We start from the raw sequence: 18541 nt of genomic DNA, 5'->3' as shown, positions 1-18541 counted from the left end.
AACACAGAGTGAAGATGGGCCCCTCTGTACAGATACGGCATTTGCTGGGCCTCCTCCTGCCAGAGGTCTTCATACTGTGGGGAGGGCCCCCCTGGGGGTCTGTGACTGCATTCCCAGGGGGAGTGCAAATGCCTTAGCAAAGAAGTGTAAATGAAGATGGCCTGGAAGCGTGGCCTTCTTTATTGGCACAATTCCAGGCGGTTTTCATTTACAGACTTGAAGTGTAAAATATACAAATGGTGCTATGGGGGCTGGGGTCATTGAGAGTGGTGGCAGGGTCAAAGAGGTGGCTGGGAAGAACAAACTATTCTGTAAGGACTTTATTTCATAAGCAGTTACGAAGGCAAAAAAGTAACCCACACACAATGAAATACAAAATTAATTCAGGTTTAAACATCCTGTTATTCTGGCAAATCCCTTAATCTCAGGTGCCTACAAACTAATGTGACCTTGTGAAATATAATAGGTGCTGATGGCATTCTGCTTCTGTTCAGAAACTAGTGATAAATGAAGGCGTCCAAAGGTATTAATGTAAGACGTCTGACACTTATCAGAAGATACTTGTACTATGTCACACCAGTAGGTACACTGAAAAAACCTGGAAGGGTCCAGAAATATACAAATGAAAAAAATCCAAATTGGTATAACATACATTATATTTGTGAACAGTATGGCAAATTCAACAAATGCATATGCCAGGGTCAGTTCACCCAAACTGATTTAAGTGTTCCTGAGCGTCTGTATGATGCTGGTGTCTCATCTCTCGCACAAGGGACAGGATTCCTCTCCGTTCATAACAAGTTGTGCAGCCTGCAATAGAATTACTCAAAACACAGCTTTGATCGAACTGGCTCTGCTCTAATACCACTGAGGTAGTTGAGCCTGTGGATGAGTGTTCTCAAGTAAATTTAAGAAACTTAGAATCTGAGGTTAGTTTTTCATTATTCGCCATAGTCCTTTCCCGATGCTGCAAAAGTGCTCCATTTTCCAAAGTCTTTTGCCTTCATTTTATTAGGGACTTTTGCCGAAGTGGTCACCACACCCAGAGCGAGGAAGGTGTCTTATTTTTTTTTTTTAGACTAGGTGGGATGCCTGCTCTTCTGCCACTGTAAAATGCTGACTCAGCAAATATAGGAGTCAATAACAAAGGTTTTCCACACATTTGCCCATTTTCACATGTTCTAAGCATATATGATTTTAATTTATGATTTGCGACGGTGAGAGGTATGCGTGTTTGTGTTATTTTAGCAACTTGTGATGTCATTGGATTTATGTGAGTTCCTACTCTGTGCATATGATGTGGCATGTGTGCGTGATGGTCTGTGTGTGTATGTGAGGGTGCATCTTTATGTGATTATGTATGATGTAGGGTGACTAACCATCCATAAATTTCACGGTCCGTCCGTAATTTGGACCACACGTCCGTTGTCCGTGAGGATCCCTTTTATGGACGCCTTATGTCCGTAATTTTGGGCATTGCAGGGAACAGCACTGTTCCCTGCATGAAGCCTCAACTCCCTGATGGGGCCGCCTTGCACTCCTCCTCGGAGCACAAGAGCAGCCCCACCTGCCCATTGTCATTCTGTATGCTGGCTGATTGCCACATACAGAATGACAATGGTCCAGTCTAGGCTGGTAAAGCATGTGGTGGGCCTCCCCCAGGCTCGGTCTAGGGCAGGGCATTCTGTCAGACAGAAGAAATGTGCAAAAACGCCAATGTTTCTACATGAGAATCCAGCTCAACAAAAGGTGCTGGTGAAAGAAGTTAAAAAGAAGGGGCTAGAGTTCTTTCACAGACTCGTCATTTTAGAACTGATGCATTTTCAATATTATATTCAAGGAAGCCATGATTGCTACTTTTTTTTTTTTTATGCAACTAACAACCATTGACAACGCCAATAGTTCTGGCTTGTTGCAGGTGTAACATTACTTGTTGTTATATATCTGGATACAATGACAGAAGAGGCAAAATACCAGTCAGGCATCACACTATACTAAGCACAGATTTTTAGCTTACGTGTTTTAAGCCACGCCCTTAATTACATCAAACACCCCCTTTGGTTAGACCCCCCGGTATTTTCATCCCACTTAAAGCCCTGGAAACAACACCATGTCAAAGTCACCTCAGCGCCTGGCACTGTGCATCATGCATGACCCATGAATTTCATGTTTTAAGATTTCCTATGTGCCGGGGCATAGGGAACCCTACCCCCACCCATTGCCTTAGGTACTACAGCAAGGGCGAAATTCTTGATGGGCCTCTTCTGCCTGCAATTCTGCTGACAAAGGCTCAGCTCATTATTAATATGAAAAGGTGGGCGAGTGAGGAAATGAAGGGATGGGTGGATGGCTGGATAGATTAGTGAAAGGGTGAATGGATGGATAATGAGAGAAAGGATGTATGGATGAGTGAGTTGAAGGATGGATGAGAGAAACAGTAAAAAGTTGTATGTATGGGTGGAAGGGTAGATCGATGGGTAAAAGAGTGGATGGAAGAGTGAAAGGATGGATGGATGAGTGAACGGGTGGGTGATGGGTGAGTTAATGGGTGGATGGATGAGTGAAATGATGGATGGATTGATAAATTGATAAGTAAAAGGGTGAATGGCAGGACAGATGAGTGAGTGGGTGGATGTAAGGATGGATGAGGGAGTGAAAGGGAGGGTAGATGGACAAATAGATGGATAGATGAGTGAAAGGGTGGATGGATGACTGATAGGGTCAATGGAAGGATTCATGAGTGGATGAGTAGATGGATGGGTAGAAGGAAGGATGGCTAAGTGAAAGGGTTGATGGAGAGAGAAAGGGAGGATGGATTGATGACTGAAAGGGTGAATGGGTGGAAGGATGAGTGACTGGGTGGATGGATGAGTGAGTGAAAGGATGGCTGGATGGGTGAAAAGATAAAAGGCTGGATGGACGAGTGAATGGATGGGTGGAAGAGTGGATGGATGAGTGTACTGTTGAATAGGGTGAAAGGATGGATGGATGGATAATGGATGGATGAGTGAGAGGGTGGATGGAGGGATGAATGAGTGAAATGATGGATAGAAGGATACATGATGGATAGGTTTGCAAATGATTAGATATGTTTGGATATGGATGGGCTTAATTATATTCTATTGCGCGACCTCCCCTGATGTGTCTGTAAAACGTACCTTTTGTCCCAAAGTTTTGTCCTGAATTTTTACCTCCTGTCCTGAATTTTTGTCCTGAATTTTGAACCTTTGTCCTGAATTTTTACACTCACCGTCCTGAATTTGCACCCATGTCAGTTGGTCACCCTAGAATCCATCCCAAAGACACGTTTTCAGAGACGTCTGGATGTACCGAGAAGAGGGCAAAGGCATCTTGGCGGAAGCACGCTTTAACAAGTAAATCACTCTTTGTTTAGCCTGTGTTCTGGTTTGCCATATTGTGTTTTGCTTCAGATTCTAGATCCTCTTCAGATCCTGGTGGCAGCCAACAAAGCGGTTCATTTACAGAAGCTTGGGAAAATGAAGACCAGGACGCTGTATTCTGAAGTCATATTCAACCTTTCTCCCACCAATAACGTAAGCTCTGCTCGGTGTTTGCAAATGCGCTCACAGCTGTGATACATTTAGCAAGTGACGTGTAAGGCTCTAGCTACAGAGTTTGAGACGTGACCACATCATTTTAATTTCTGTTGCAAAGATACACTGTTCATAGTACAGTTTGTGCTGTATACTGCATGTTTATGGAAGGCATTACTGTCGTCTTTATTTTGTAAACCATTCGCTCGCTGCTATTCGGGAAAGCTCGGAGGAGGATGGCAGGGGTATGTTCCTGGCACTGGCTGTGTTCCCCTGCTTGCAAAACAAAGTTGAACTCTTATGTATCTGAGTCAGCCGCTGACGAGGGCAGTGAAATGTGCTTTCCACGTCAGTGCGGGCACCTGATGTGCACGTGCCCTCGCCCGGTGATCCTGTCTTCAGCCCCAAACCTCCGGTCTAACCTTTACTACGAGTTTTTAAATGTTTCCTGGGTGGCCCAGACTTTGACGTCATTGCGCGTTGTCTTCCGAGCACAGATATGAGACAGAAGCGGTAAGAAGCTGGTAAAACCTCTGCAGTGCAATAACCAGGTACTCGTGCCACTGGACGCTGCTGATCACAGAGAGACTTGTATGAAAAACCGTGTCCACCGTGGGACTCTTTAGAAAACTATTGGCTACCCTCATACATCAGTTCGGGGAAGACCCCATTCAATGTATTATTTCCAAACGCCAAGTGGTGCTTAGACACTTTGGTAATCTTTCATACAAACATGAGTGTAAACAAGAATCAAATAATACTGATAATGGTTTCTGTAGTAATTTCCGTATTATTTTCAAAACACTTTTTATATGCAGATAGTAATATAATTAATAAAGACGACGCACTGCTCAAGTATGACAAACATATATCAAAATTGAGGCTTCCAGTTTTCCGTTTTTCTGATTTTTACAGATCAATACAGACCGGAAACGAAGTGTTTCCCGTCTGTATTTATTTTTAAAAGCGGAAAAATACTGAAAATGGTGTCTGTTGTGAGAGACTCTCCATGTTGCCTTTCATGAATTCCAGGCAGCAGCTGAGCAGATAGACAGTATGGAGAGTTAAAAATCAGGATTAGATTTCATTAAATACAGGCATATGTTAACAAATATTTGTAGTATAACGCTCATATGTACCTGCGGGTGTAATGTTTTGTTATATGTGGCTGCTTAATTTTCTAAATCGTGACAGGCATCCATGTATGAGAGCATGTGCAAGAGTTAAATAATTATTGAAATATACCATTTTACATCTCCATTTATTCTCCAAACATAAAATGAATATGGATAAATACCAATAAGATAGGCAAAAAATAAATATGGATAAATACAGACAGAAATGTTAAAAAAAAAAATGACCATTAAACCGGGAGCCCTAATCAAAATATACACATAAGAAGCAAGTTATAAAAGTTTACTGGTTATGTATTTACAGGGAAAAGCGCATGTGTATATCCCATTAGTACATGTGAAACAATTATTGCTCAAAGCAACCATTTGAAAACATATGTCAGCGTTTCGACCCCTATAGAATCTCGGGGTCTCCTCAGGAGAATAGTCATCTGACTTATTACCAGGAGATATCCTATCCACTGGTCAGGATGTAGTTCAGTCTGGGAACTTGTCTAGATCTCTGGCTTAACTTTTGGGGGGAAAACTACTTTCAGGTGGTAATGCCAATGTTACCACCAATCTGTTGGGCATGTCTCAATCGGCCTGTACGTGGTTCCACACTTTCAGGTCCTGGCTAAGTGGAAACAGGTATTGCGTCTGTTTAGATAATTGGAAAATACGGACGCAACATGTCAAGTCTCCATCTACGTACCCTGCCGGTATAGAACCTATCAGCCGGGATCACAGAGAGACGACTCCATCTCCTGGCGCCTCAGAATATGAAAATATACCAAATAAAACTTGTAACTTTTGTAGTGTTTGCCTTTACCTTTGTCCTCCATATAGGCGCTATTTAGTCCAGTTAGCATTCCCACATAGCCGAGCCACTGATCCCTTTTATTTGAGGTAGGTGATATACACTGCAGTCTTCCCTCTAGGGCACAAAGATAATATTTAATTGCAGCAGGGGCGCTTCAAGCTTGCAGTGTTGAACAGAGAGGAAACTGGGGTTACTGGGTACGGGGAAGGAGGGGTCCATGCGAGGTTGGATTATAGGTACAAAGGTGTGATTGGGAGTCTGTGGTGCCATGCAATTTGGACAGCACGCCTATTTAATTTGAACTGTTTATAACGCATACAGTTTTTCATATGTTCATAATTCCGGTAGGTGAAGTCATTTTTCAAAAAAACACAGAAAATGTGCGCCAAATGTTCCTGCTGTGCCAGCCATCAGGGTTCCAGAGTCTGATTAATGTACCCCAATGTTTGGTAAGTGCCTGGGCTCTGGAACAATTAGCATCTTAAAGGGAACCACATTCTAAGCCGTTTGTGACAGATGGGGAACCCTCTTAAATATTCCAAGGTTAAGGGGAGTTGAGGACCTCTGCCTAGGAGAGAAGCTGCTATGATTCAAAAGGCAATTTGTTAGTGTTGAAGATTTTTTTTTTCTTCATTGATCCTCTCAGATTTCCGAAGCTTTCAAAAGGTTTGGCCTTGCAGACAGTGACAGCGCTGTAATCGTCGTTTTGATTGAAGATGAGACGCGGCCCATCAATCCTGACGAAGTTATCTCTCGAGTGGAAGGACAGCAAGTTCCTCTCGCCGAGTTACCAAAAATCGCAGACATTGAAAAGGTCAAAAAGGTATGAAAATTAACAAAGCAAAGCATGTCATCTGCCATCGCATTTTTATTAATTTGTTCACTAAATTTAAATAAATTCAGCTGCTGGACAGGCAAGTGTATCTAGAGTAACAATTAGAAACGACCTGCAGTCTAGGGTAAAGGAGCTGCATATATCTAAAGTCAGCCGTTGATGTCTGCCAGAGTAATCGATTATAGCCTCCTGGCTGCAGTACAGTGTGTTTTAGTCTTGGGGTTTGACCTGATGGGATACTCCATCACAAACATGACAGCTATCCCGTCCATCGCTTTACAACTGCCTTATATCCTACGGCAGTTGTAATACGGCAAATGGGATATCCGTCATCTTTGTGAGGGAGTATCCCATCTGCCAAACTCTAAAGCAGGCCCTTGGTCTGTTAATGTTGTGGGATTATGGCTTCACAAAATAACACTTGTTGATATTGACTGATTGCCCTCTAAGTGGCCAAAGAATAAATGGTCACCAGCTCTTCCTTACTATGCTGAGGAGGCCTCTGCTTTCAGGTGGGTTTAATTGGATGGACGCAGAGGATTGGTTTCTTCTGCTTGTGGAAGCGTGGGATACCCGTCCAACACTACCACTCAGAACGATTGACAAGAACATCTTTCTATTAGGAAATCGATATAATGCAGATTTTCTTTGTTTTAATTCAGTCAAAGCTTTTAATGATGCAAGCAGAGTTATTAGCTTAGTTTTCCTGGCGGCATACATTACCATGATTACTCTTACTCTGAAATCGCATTCTATCAGAGAGATAGTTGATATGGTCATTGCTTTTTGTCTCCAGAGAGCTCAAACGATCAACAAATAATTTGAATATATTTTATTGTGCTGGTGTGGTTGTGGAGAGGAAGGTGGAATGATATGAATATAGTGTGTACCCGGAAGTTGCACACAGTTACCTTTTTGCTTGGAGCTCAGTACACATTTCCTGCCACCTCCTATAATCACAAGGCTGCATTAGCAGAGTTAGACCACATTGGTTCTTGCTAATATTAGGTACACTGCCACCTCACTTAAATCATTGGTTAGGGCACACTCTGCTGATTTCTTGTCTGAAGTCTGTCATCTCTGAGCATTCAAGGATCTCAGGCAGTTCCTCTACATAAGTCATTAAGTGCTTGTGCACCTCAGCTCTGTCACCTCTGGTGTTCCTTTCATTGCAGAATAATTGGACTGTGATGATTTGTTTTATTGCTGTACTCATTTTAATTAACGTGTTGATTTTTAGTAGCAGAGCCACCCCCCATCTGCCAGCCGGTCAAGTTCTTCTTCAATGAAAGTGCTTTCATCTGAGACTCAACCAGAAGGTCATCTTGGCACATACGTCATAAATCTAAGGCTTCCATCCCCACACATTAAAGTAGATAACCTACAAATGTTTTTCCCAAAGTACTGATCTTATTTGGATTTGTGAAACTGTACAGTTCCATCTGGTGCTCCAGCATCACACGGCTCCCTCTGGTGACATTTTCGTATACTGCTAAGGCAGAGAGTCAAAGTTCTTACGTGTTCCAGAAAGCCCTTACTCATGGTCCAAAATGTTCAAAGTGATGTGCTACACTTCCATTGAAAGCGCTTTAACGATTTGTTAGGGTTACAAAGTGCCTTGCTTAGTCACTGTGGTGTGGAACTACCCTTGAAATGGGCTTCATTCCACCCATTGTGAATAGAACCTTCATCGCTTTCACCCCTTAGTATAAAACACTATCTGTACGTTTGCTGCATGGGCAGCTACTATCCACTTCAGGAGGGCCATATTTGGCCAATGCAACTTTTCCACTTTCATGAGTATCTTGATCATTCATTATCCTGTCCACTCAGACATGTTCCTACAAGATAGATCGGATGCCACCTGCCATCCTTAGCTTGTGGTAAATTGTGGGTGTTGGCATTAGTTCTGGTATACATGGAGCCAATGAGTTTCAAGCCTTCAGGGACTGCACTGTTCTGCAGGGTGGAGCAGGTGTACCCTACTCCGTTTCACCTCATTTTAGGGAAGCAAATTGCAAATATCTTTCATAAGCATTGCAGCACCATTTGACTCCTGTCGGATGTAATCCATAAATAATGGACTCTTGACTACCCGACAAGACCTTCATGACACGGGTTTCTTACTTATCTTTAATGGGTTTCAATTCCAAAAGCACGCATAGCACCTGGGTATACTTATCTCAAGAAATGATAACCATCACGCCTACACCAACCAAATAACAAAAATATAATATATGATGAACTGATAGTCATAAAATGATGATCCTAAAACCCCAGCTGTTTCATTTAGTGATTGTGACAGTTAAGTTGAGGTTTGCAGATTTCATCCTTGCATGGTGGGGGCGTGGCCACCAACAGAAGCATCACATACCTTGGGACTAACCTGCAGTAGTCTCCTCCTTACTCCACGCATCCGCATTGTAAAGAGCCTTTTCACTACACAGCACAGAGGGTATGGCCCTTCATGTCTGATAGTACCCATTTCATAGCTACATGAAAAGCAATGAACGAAAGTAGGAGGCATCCACAAACAGATGGAACAATCCGTGGTCCGCGGATGCCCTACTTCAACATAAAAGGAAAAAACCCTTGGATGATTGGGGTCTTATGAAAGGAGGGATTGGGTGGTTCAAAAAGAAATAGAAATCTTACTGGAACTTGGAATTATTTGCATGACTTGGATCTTAAATTCAATTAAGCCACCTCATTGACCTTGACTGTTGCGTTGCGCAAAACTATTCCCAGAAAATAAGACTTTATTGAAAACGTCTTGCAACAACCAACAAAGCTGGTGTTTTTCTGTAATATTCTCTATCTCAACCTTGTGAACGGCAGTAGTGGCTGGTGAACCTTGAAATGGTGGACCGACCGTAAAAGCACATCTCGAATGACTGCACAGTGAGCAAGCATGCCTGTCAGAAGGAGGGTTTGTGGGATACCCCCCACCCGAGAAACCCGCTTTCAAAAAGTAGTAAAATAATGCTCCTGCCATAGCCGTACCATTCGGTAACTGGCACAGGGGTATAGGTACAAGTAAATTTAGGGTGTAGAAAGTGTTAGGAATTAGGGGATTAAAATCGGTGTTGGGTTTAAGAAAAATGGCCATCCTCCTGGGCATGTTATCTTCTCTGTCATTCCTTCTTTTCCTCTATTCAACTCTTTCTCTGCCCTTTCTCTTTCCCCACTACTTAAATATTTTCCTTTTCCTCTCCCTGCACGTCTCCCACTCTCCCCTCCATTTTGTACCCCTTAATTCTTCATGCCCAGTCTCTTTCCTCTCCCATCAAAACCCGCACGTTTTCAGTTTTCTGGCTTCCCTCCCACCTAGTCTATACCAGCATAGTTTCTAAGCTGGCAGAATGTCGCACTACAATACTGCATTGATTTTATATTGCCCTGTAAATGTTCTCTGCCTGTTAAAAAAGAAACTAGTACATTAGCAGAACGGAGCGTGATGCCTGGGTGTCCTCAAGTTAATGTGCAAAATACACGTTTTCCTTACTTTTCTCAACTTACAGGAAAACGGCTATCAGATTTTCACCTGTCTTCTGATCAGCATCTAACACCTTAGAAAACAGAAATGCTTATTCAGGCCTCAAGAAAACGAAGCATATCATTTCTCAAATGAACTACTTGTGAGCGGATTGTATTTGTCATCCAGTGATGTACTAAAGGTAAATTTGGAGAGGAGTTTAAAACTAGGTTAGTGGCGCTAGAAACAATTTGTGTTAGAAAACACGCATGTTGAAGCATAATCTCAAAGGCAATACAATCTCCTGGCCAGAAAACAAGTTGACCTTCCCTATATATAGGATGATGGCTCAGGGAAAACGCCGCTTCTGATGTCTAGTCATCGGTACAGTTTGTGAGTTTGCATCCTGCCAAGGTCAACTCTGCCTTCCATTCTTCTGTGGTATGGACACTGTAACACTTGCTGTTTATGGCACTTACAAAATTGCAGAAGTGAAGCACCAACCACTATATAAAAAGTGATTAGCAACAATTATTTGATTCCACAGATTGACACCTTTGCTATCTTCTTACTCAGTCAGTCCCCAAATCTAGGGCAGTCTTTGAGAAAGAGTCTGAGCACAGCTAAGTACTTGGCTGTAATTCTTGGTTTAATAGGCAGTATTTGTAGAGTATTACACAGCAGCATGGCAGCCTCATTATTGTGTTTATGTTCAACAATGATGAATGAATGTGCCACTTTGGCTGCAGGTAGTTGATATTATCAGCATTCCCTAGGCAGGCAAGTCACAGAGAACAAACACTGTGCGCTGCTAAGATTTAGGCCGACATTGACCATGATCCCTCCTTCAGCACCTGCCGCCTCCCCGGGTCCTCCTTGCGAGCCACAGCAAGCTCCCAGCTATTCGGAATGCAATGCTGAAAGGCATCAAGATACCTTTAACACTGTTTACCCCATTCCATACTAGTCGATATTAAAGGTCCCCCTGAACGTGGCACATTTTACAAGAACATGACTCACTCGAGGAACTGCTAATATTTGAAGGCCTATTCTGGCCAGTCTAGCTCACTTATGGCAAACCATATGCACGAGAAGGCAGCAGCTGCACAAGCTTCACAGACGCGTCAGCTGGCTTATAAGCATGGGACTTGGCGCCACTGTTGACACCTGTGAAGTGCATACTGGTCCACCGGGTCACTGATCCCAACCGCCCAGTGACATGTCCTACCTGGCTGATGGACATTCAGACTTGGACAGAACCAGGCTGAGGTCTAAAGCAGCCAGTCTGCATTCATTCAGCGAGGGTGGAGCACTTCACAGAAGGGAGCAGCCTTACAACCTGTCAAGCCACAGATGCACACAAAATCAGCGACAAGGCGCATGCACCCCATTGTGTGAGCGTGTCAGTGCCCCGACTCCTCTTGACGCTCGGGTAGAGGGTCAGCGTGACCATGCTAGAGTAGCTGAGTAGGATTCGATTTATATATTTGATGTAAAAAATATAAAGCACAACATATGGGCGGGCTGGGCCCTGATGCTCATAATACGGGGCTGACACTGGTAAAAATCCAACTTGGAAAGGTCCAGGTAATTCAAATTACGAATGCAGGCTTTAGATGCCAGGCCCCAAAACACTCATCCTAGGGGATATTTATAGATTACACTCCTATGGATGAAGAACTCCTCCCCCCAGCTGTAAATTACTTGGCGACGTAGGATTTGGCACTTATAAAAAAGGAGAGGGAACAAGCGGAGTGGGCAGGCCCGGACTGCTTCCTCCAAAATGTAATTTTTTATAAACAGACAGGCCGTTAAGGGTTATCCATTACATGAGTCCAAGAAACTAAATCTCATAAATGGGTTTCATAGAAAATGTAAGGTGAACCCTCACCCACCAGTAAAGGTGGCATGCTTCATCTTTGGGTTTGCCACATTCATCAGGAATTCCTGTAGGGATGTATGGACTTCCCGGTTTAAGGGTGTCCTCTTTTGTTTGGGGGGGGCACAATGAACAGGATCCAAAAAGTGAGGTTAAAAATCCCTCTAAATATTCCTAACCATTCATTATTCTGGGACACTAGAGAGATGCTTAAAAACCCTTTTGAAGGTCCAAGAAACAACAAATTACAATATTCACAACAAAAATTATAAACCATACGAAAAGCAATAAATGAACCAGTGTTTGAATAGCAAAGCGAGAACAGTGCAAAAAGGAAACGAAAAGTATAGAGAAATCCCTTATACAATGGTACTTTCTGAAAAAGTATAGCAAATGTATTCCTTTTTATAAATATTAAAACAGTTGAGATAAAGGCGCTCAATACAATGTGCTGGTACAAAGACAATGTGTATTACAAACCAGACAAGTGGAACAACATAGAACAAAATAATGTGTCCTTCATTAATTTTATGGCCACAAAGCGTCGACGGCTTTTCGACCTTTGTAGAGTTACACGGTCATCATCAGGACTGGAATTCAATTGAGCGTCCAAGGATTCTATTCAAAATAACACTCCAACCCAGTATTTACTTGCATAGGTTGGCATAGCATTCCAAAATTCATTAAAATGTAAGATGGGCAAGCATGAAAATTAGCCGTCCAAGGATATTGAGAAGTTTCAAGAAGGCTGCATCTGTCCATATATTTCAACAGATCATGCCAGGTAAGAGGTGATCAAATCACCAAGATACTGCAAAAGGCACAATGGGCAGAAATCAACCCGATAGTAGCAGCACCAGCTGCCCATTGTGGCATTGCAGTATCTTGGTTATTTGATCACCTTTTATGTGGCATGATCTGTTGAATTATATGGACAGCTTTGTGGCCATAAAATTAATGAAAGACACGTTATTTTGTTCTATGTTGTTCCCTCTGTGTGACATGTATTTTTTGTCTGCCACTTGTCTGGTTTGTTACTTATAAAGTTTGACAAATATCCAAAGGCATCTATACACTGAAAAACATTAAAAAAAGATATGAAGACAATGAATAAAATAGATTAATATTAAGAGGTTTCCTCTATTTTGCGCAGGCCAACATGGGGTGCGTTCCAAATAGAGGAAGCCACAAAAGTTATGGAATATGCCCCTCATACTACCTGCTCTACCAAACCTGTCTAAATTGGGGATGGATAACAGGAGGGAAGAGCCAAAATGAAGGGATCACTTAGACTTGGAATTGAACAAATAAGCTTTATGGGGCCTGTTTAATAATGGGCTGCCTGGGCTCAGCACTTTATAGCGAATCCTGTTAGAAACAGACTCTCCCCTCAACCTCTCGTGTGTATTTTTCAGGTCATTCACAGACTTAAGTGCATAAAAAATTATGGGAACTGTGATCCTGGGTGGAATGGGACCGGGGCCAGAGTAATGGCTAAAAAAGAACTATCCCACAACTATTTTGTTGGCGTTTCACCTTCAGGTAAATAAATATTACATTCAACATCCACACCTTAGTTGAAAAATAAATACAAGTTAAAGAAATCTGTGGTAATGCATTCTTTTTTAATGCTACTGAAGGTCTATTGGTTAATATGATCACTGCATATTTCTGTGTGTGTAACCAGACAGTCACATAACTGAACCTTGGTTAGTGCACTCAGGAATAATTACGTGTATTTGTAGTGCTATTGGGTCCCAGCCTGTGACCAAAAGCACTGTGAATAAACAAAGAATTATTTTAAAATTGTATAACACACAGTATAAGGTGGCTACAAATTGCGCTAAGCGCTATAGGGCCTGATTACGATCTTGGCGGACATGGTTGCTCTGTCACAAACGTGAGGGATATCCCGTCCGCCAAATTACAATTCCATTATATCCTATGGAACTTGTAATACGGTGGACGGGATATCCGTCACGTTTTTGAAGGTGTATTCCATCTGCCAAGATCGTAATCAGGCCCTTAGTGTTTAAATAGAACACTTGTGTTAAAAATATATGTATTTTCGGAAATAGTAATCGTACTCTACCTAGTACAAATCTCAATTTTAGGTTTCTATTAGAAGAAAACACCACATAAAAGACATGGTCCCCGAGTGGGAACTGTGCGGAGTGGAATTCCAGTGTGGAATTCCATCCTGCGCAGCTATAAGAGGTTCAGTGTTCTTGCACCCATATTTACTTGGTGAGGGAACAACTAACTTGATTTTGCCAGCTAGAGGATCCAGCAGGTAAAATCACTGTGGGAAAAGGCTGCATTTTAGCCAGGACTTCCTTCCATGACCCCTGCTCAAACCTCACATAAGGCACAAATAGAGCACTACATGCTGCCCCCTGCCAGCCAAAATACCCTACTCCTTCCGTCACCCTCCTCACGCTTTCCCCCCACCCTGCCAAACAATAGCCCCCTGCACGCGTTCACACAGTCCCCGCAAATATTTACCACCTGCTTTGGGCAGGTGGTAAATGTTTGTGTCAATTCTGACGTAAAAAGGAATACCATTCAAAATACTGCCTGGTAAATCTAGGCCCGCGCAGTAATTCCGCGTTACTTTAAGTGTCACTCGTAATTGAACTGTATTGGTGGGCTCTTACTGCACATTCCTGATAATTACCGGTGCGGAGTTTGCACGCTGCGTGTACCATGCAACTTGTAATCTGGGCCATGATGGGCTACTTAAACTTCCTGGGGATAAATGAACAAGGCTGAAAGGCCCAGTTACCACTCACATCCCACCACATCTACAAGAATACACAACAGGGGTACTCCACTGTCCTTTAACTTCAACAAAAGACAGAGAATGCAATTTTCCATTAGAATGTGATAGGGAGGCAGTAATATATTGCATTGCCATTTGTATAGCTCTTTCCTAACCCTTGAGGTGGTCCAAATGGCATATCTGAGAGAAACATTGCTTTATTTTAATTTCTTACTGCTTTCAAAGCACTATTTAAACAGAAAAGGAAGGACAAACTTATACATTTTGCCATCAGGTGTTAGCAATGATTCTAATTAATGCCCCTGTCCTAAGTCTGTCCGCTATTGTGATCCCAGACAATGCTTGCTTTAAGCAAAGTGTATTGTAGGTGCTGTAGGCTCCATTGTACTGTGACATTCATATGGCTTTTTCCTTCCACATAGTCTGTTTTGGGATAAATTGGATGCGCTTGTGCCTCTTAACTGCCTGATCCCTGAGTTTGCACCACCCAAGGATAGCTCCCACCATCTCTGAATGTTCTTAGCCCCGTATTCTATGTGGTTCAAACTGTATTTAAACAGACTACCTCGTAGATGGCAGGTATTGGCGGGCGCATCTATCTTCACGCTTCTTTCCTACACCCATGTTAAGTACATACACATGTTTATGACAGTCTACTGTATCAGCCATACCCATCCACTGAAACAGACTGAACTCCTAGACTTCTGTCCATCAAGTAGAATTAAATGCCTAAGAATCTTATCTGTCACTAATTTGCTCTTTAAATTCACACGCAGACATAGCAACAACACTTATTAGGCCCGTAACTGATCCTAACGCATAACAGCAAAAAAATCCCTATATAGGTCACACAATAAATAGCCACTATTCCATCTATGGCACTCCACAGAGTAGAGTGCTTCCCTTTTGCAAATGCACTTTGGTGCTTCTTTGGGAGTATGAAGCACTGTATAACTACAAATACAATACAATACAACATAATCAAACCCTACAGCACTGTGAAGCCATAATATTGGCAATACAGAACTAGGCAAATCTCTGTTGACATGATCTATCCCTGTCTTCTATAAACATACCAAGCCTGAGGAAATCTATCAGGGTAAAATACTATAACAGAAGTGCAAAACGTGTAGTAACATCTATGGTAAACGCTGATTCCTCACGTTAGGCGTCATTCTGAGGTAAAGCTAATTATATTACCCATTAATACCCCACACCATGGTAGCAGCATTTACTATGTTCACTAATTAGCACCCAAATTGTACATAGCTGTGAACCATCACCTTAGTCTCCAAATCTGTCTTGTGCTTCTATCATGATAATATCCATAAACGTACATAACTTACAATATATCAGGTTGGAGTCCCCAAGCACACCTAGTTTTCCCATTTGTTTTCCTGCTATAACTTTATAGCCTATAAGCCCAGGTGATGTATGTCCAGTTATGACTCTAAAATCCTTATCTGTAGTTATAGCATCTGCTTTTACCTTCATCCTTAACCACTGTGTTCATCTGGCACTGCCACTAGTGGACAGAAGAAAGGGGTTGTTAGACTCCTTTTAAAGAAGTCAGACATGGACTGCGGGGCAGAAGCTAACTATAGGCTTATGTTACTTTTCCCAGTAGTCACTAAAATTAGTGGATAGTAATGGCTCACTGGCTTTGTAAACATCATTAAGGCCTAGTTTTGGCACGGATACTGCTTCTGTGGCTGTACTGAATGACAAGATTACAATGATGGCATTTCTACTTGCCTCATCCCACTGTTGTGCCATCCTTCTACCCCCTAATGAGGAACTTGTAGAAAACCTCCTTTTTATTATGTGGCACTTGAATGTTGGTGTTGTTAATGCTACCAACATTTAAAGATTGAACTAGGTCAATGCTTGCTGCATTGACTCTCCCGAGTCCCCTATTTACAAGTTGTCAGGGGTTCAGAATACAATAACGTAATTTGAATATCAGGAAATTTGATAGGTTCTCAGAGGCTCGCTCTAAGCTGCAGAGGTTTCCTGTTTCTAACAGGATTCGCTATAAAGTGGTGTGCCCAGAGAGCCCATTATTAAACAGGCCCCATAAAGCTTATTTGTTCACTTCCAAGTATAAGTGATCCCTTCATTTTGGCTCTTCCCTCCTGTTATCCACCCCCAATTTAGACCGGTTTGGTGGGGCAGGTGATATGAGGGGCATATTCCATAACTTTTGTGGCTTCCTCTCTTTAGAACACACCCCATGTTGCCCTGCGTAAAATAGAGGAAACCTCTTAATATTGATCTATTTTATTCATTGTCTTCAGATCTTTTTTTATGTTTTTCAGTGCCAAGATGCCTTTGGACATTTGCCTAACTTTATAAGTAACAACTCAACTCCTATCTTGCATGTACCAGTTATCAGCATATTTAGGGATGACCTCAGACACTAAACGTAGAGTTGGTAGCAATTTTTGAAGAAATCGAGCAGAAAGGGTGGGTTGGGGCTCTTGTCTTTTGGTGATGTCACCTTCAAAGTTAGCTCAGATGTCCAAAGCCTGACCAGTGAGTAGACTGAGTGCCAGCTCAGCTATGTGAAGCCTGAAAATATGATTAATGTCTAACTGAACACATACCTCTGCCACCTAAAGCAAACGCCTCCTTGATCAGCTTCTCGGAGTGCATGGTACAACCGATGTAGAATTTACTTTAACATATGCCTTGCATTGTATTTCCATGAATTGGTGTCTATGCAGAGACTCTATAGCTCCGCCCTATTACTTGAAGTGTTAGCCTCGCCTCTTTTGGTTGATCTGTAACCACCCCTCCCCCCCCCCCCAAGTTTGGTTCCATATGTGCCCCCTGCTGTAAATCTACATGGACATTACATTTAAACGTAAGTAGATGTCATGGTAAGACTATTAAGTTTAGATTTACCTTGACAATGTAATAGTAGTTCATGATGTGGTTGCAGTATTTTGTCATGCAGCCATTGTTTCACTACATATATGTTTTTTTCCAACTTCCCACTTATACAAATACTTCCAGGTGATAAGAAAATTACTGTTTACTTGCAAGTGGCAGGTTTATGTGTGTGTTATCGCAAACAACTGCGATCATCTTAACAAATAAAGGGCAAAAAGTAAATAGAGTGCGTTTAGGCTTACTTAAAAACGAATGCAAATACAAAGTTTTTTTATTTTCCCTTTTGTGGAGCATCAGTGATTAGGGTTGAAGACTGCTCCTGCCCTAACTCAATATTTGTTTTTTGTTTTTGTCTTTACAGCTGTATAAACTGACACCTCAGGAAGAGAAGATTGGCACTCTGTTGGAGGGTGTCATTTGCAGGATGTCAACAAAAGATGTTTTGTGACTATTGACTTCATTGTTGGCTGACAGCGCTATCATTTTGTTACAAGGTGCAAAGATCCTAGCATACTCTGTTTGGACTATCTGTATCAGATAATTAAGAACATTTTCACACTCTATTTAGTAAATTTCCTCTGTAAGATTTCTTAAATAAGCATGTTTACGATTCTTTCCTCCATCAGGTTTGTTGAACTTTTCTCTATGCGAACATGTAAAAGGAGAATAATAATGTTATGTATTGCAACAAGTAATAAAATGAGTCGCCTTTTTATTAATAATCAATTTCTGTTGTTCTTCACCAGAAAGACTCCCTCATGGCGCCATTGCAATAGTTCTATTTGTGGAGTGATGTTACTACTTAGATTATGAGACATAAGGCAGAGCTGTTCAACCTCTGACAAAAAGTAAATCAGTTTGAGGGAAGTTAAGGTTTAACGTGCTTAGCAAATAACACCTATATTGCTGTACATATAGGCTTATATACTTGGTCTCAGACCTTATTATTTGCTTAATCAGCACCTGTAGGAACACAAGAACGACATAGGGACCTGAGTGATGTTCCCTTACATTTAACATTGGAAAGTGGTTTACCTCAGTAGGTGACACCTGCTTAATATGAGAGATAAGGACAGTCCCAGGACCGGGTGAGAATAAGACATGGAGCGAATACGCAAGGTGAAGGCTCTACTATGTTAGGTCTGTGTCAAAGAGGGACTGTGAGTGCGAGCGAAGGCAGCTGATT

The 18541-nt window shown here is 42.0% G+C and overlaps 1 protein-coding gene across 2 annotated transcripts in view; it reads left to right on the top strand.

Moving 5' to 3' along the window:
- Positions 1-18077, top strand: part of TPRKB (TP53RK binding protein) — an 83205-nt gene extending 65128 nt beyond the window's left edge. For both annotated transcript variants that reach the window (XM_085654086.1, XM_085654087.1), the window contains exons 3-5: positions 3432-3554; positions 6136-6312; positions 17717-18077. In XM_085654086.1, coding sequence (XP_085510212.1) covers positions 3432-3554; positions 6136-6312; positions 17717-17803 — 387 coding nt within the window. In that variant the 3' untranslated portion in view covers positions 17804-18077. The remainder of the gene's footprint in view (positions 1-3431; positions 3555-6135; positions 6313-17716) is intronic.
- Positions 18078-18541: the final 464 nt, after the last annotated feature.

Source organism: Triturus cristatus, chromosome 4_1, assembly GCF_964204655.1.
Source record: "Triturus cristatus chromosome 4_1, aTriCri1.1, whole genome shotgun sequence".
Classification (NCBI taxonomy): domain Eukaryota; kingdom Metazoa; phylum Chordata; class Amphibia; order Caudata; family Salamandridae; genus Triturus; species Triturus cristatus.
The sequence above is the reverse complement of the archived record's forward strand: the minus strand, read 5'-3'. Positions and strand labels throughout refer to the sequence as shown.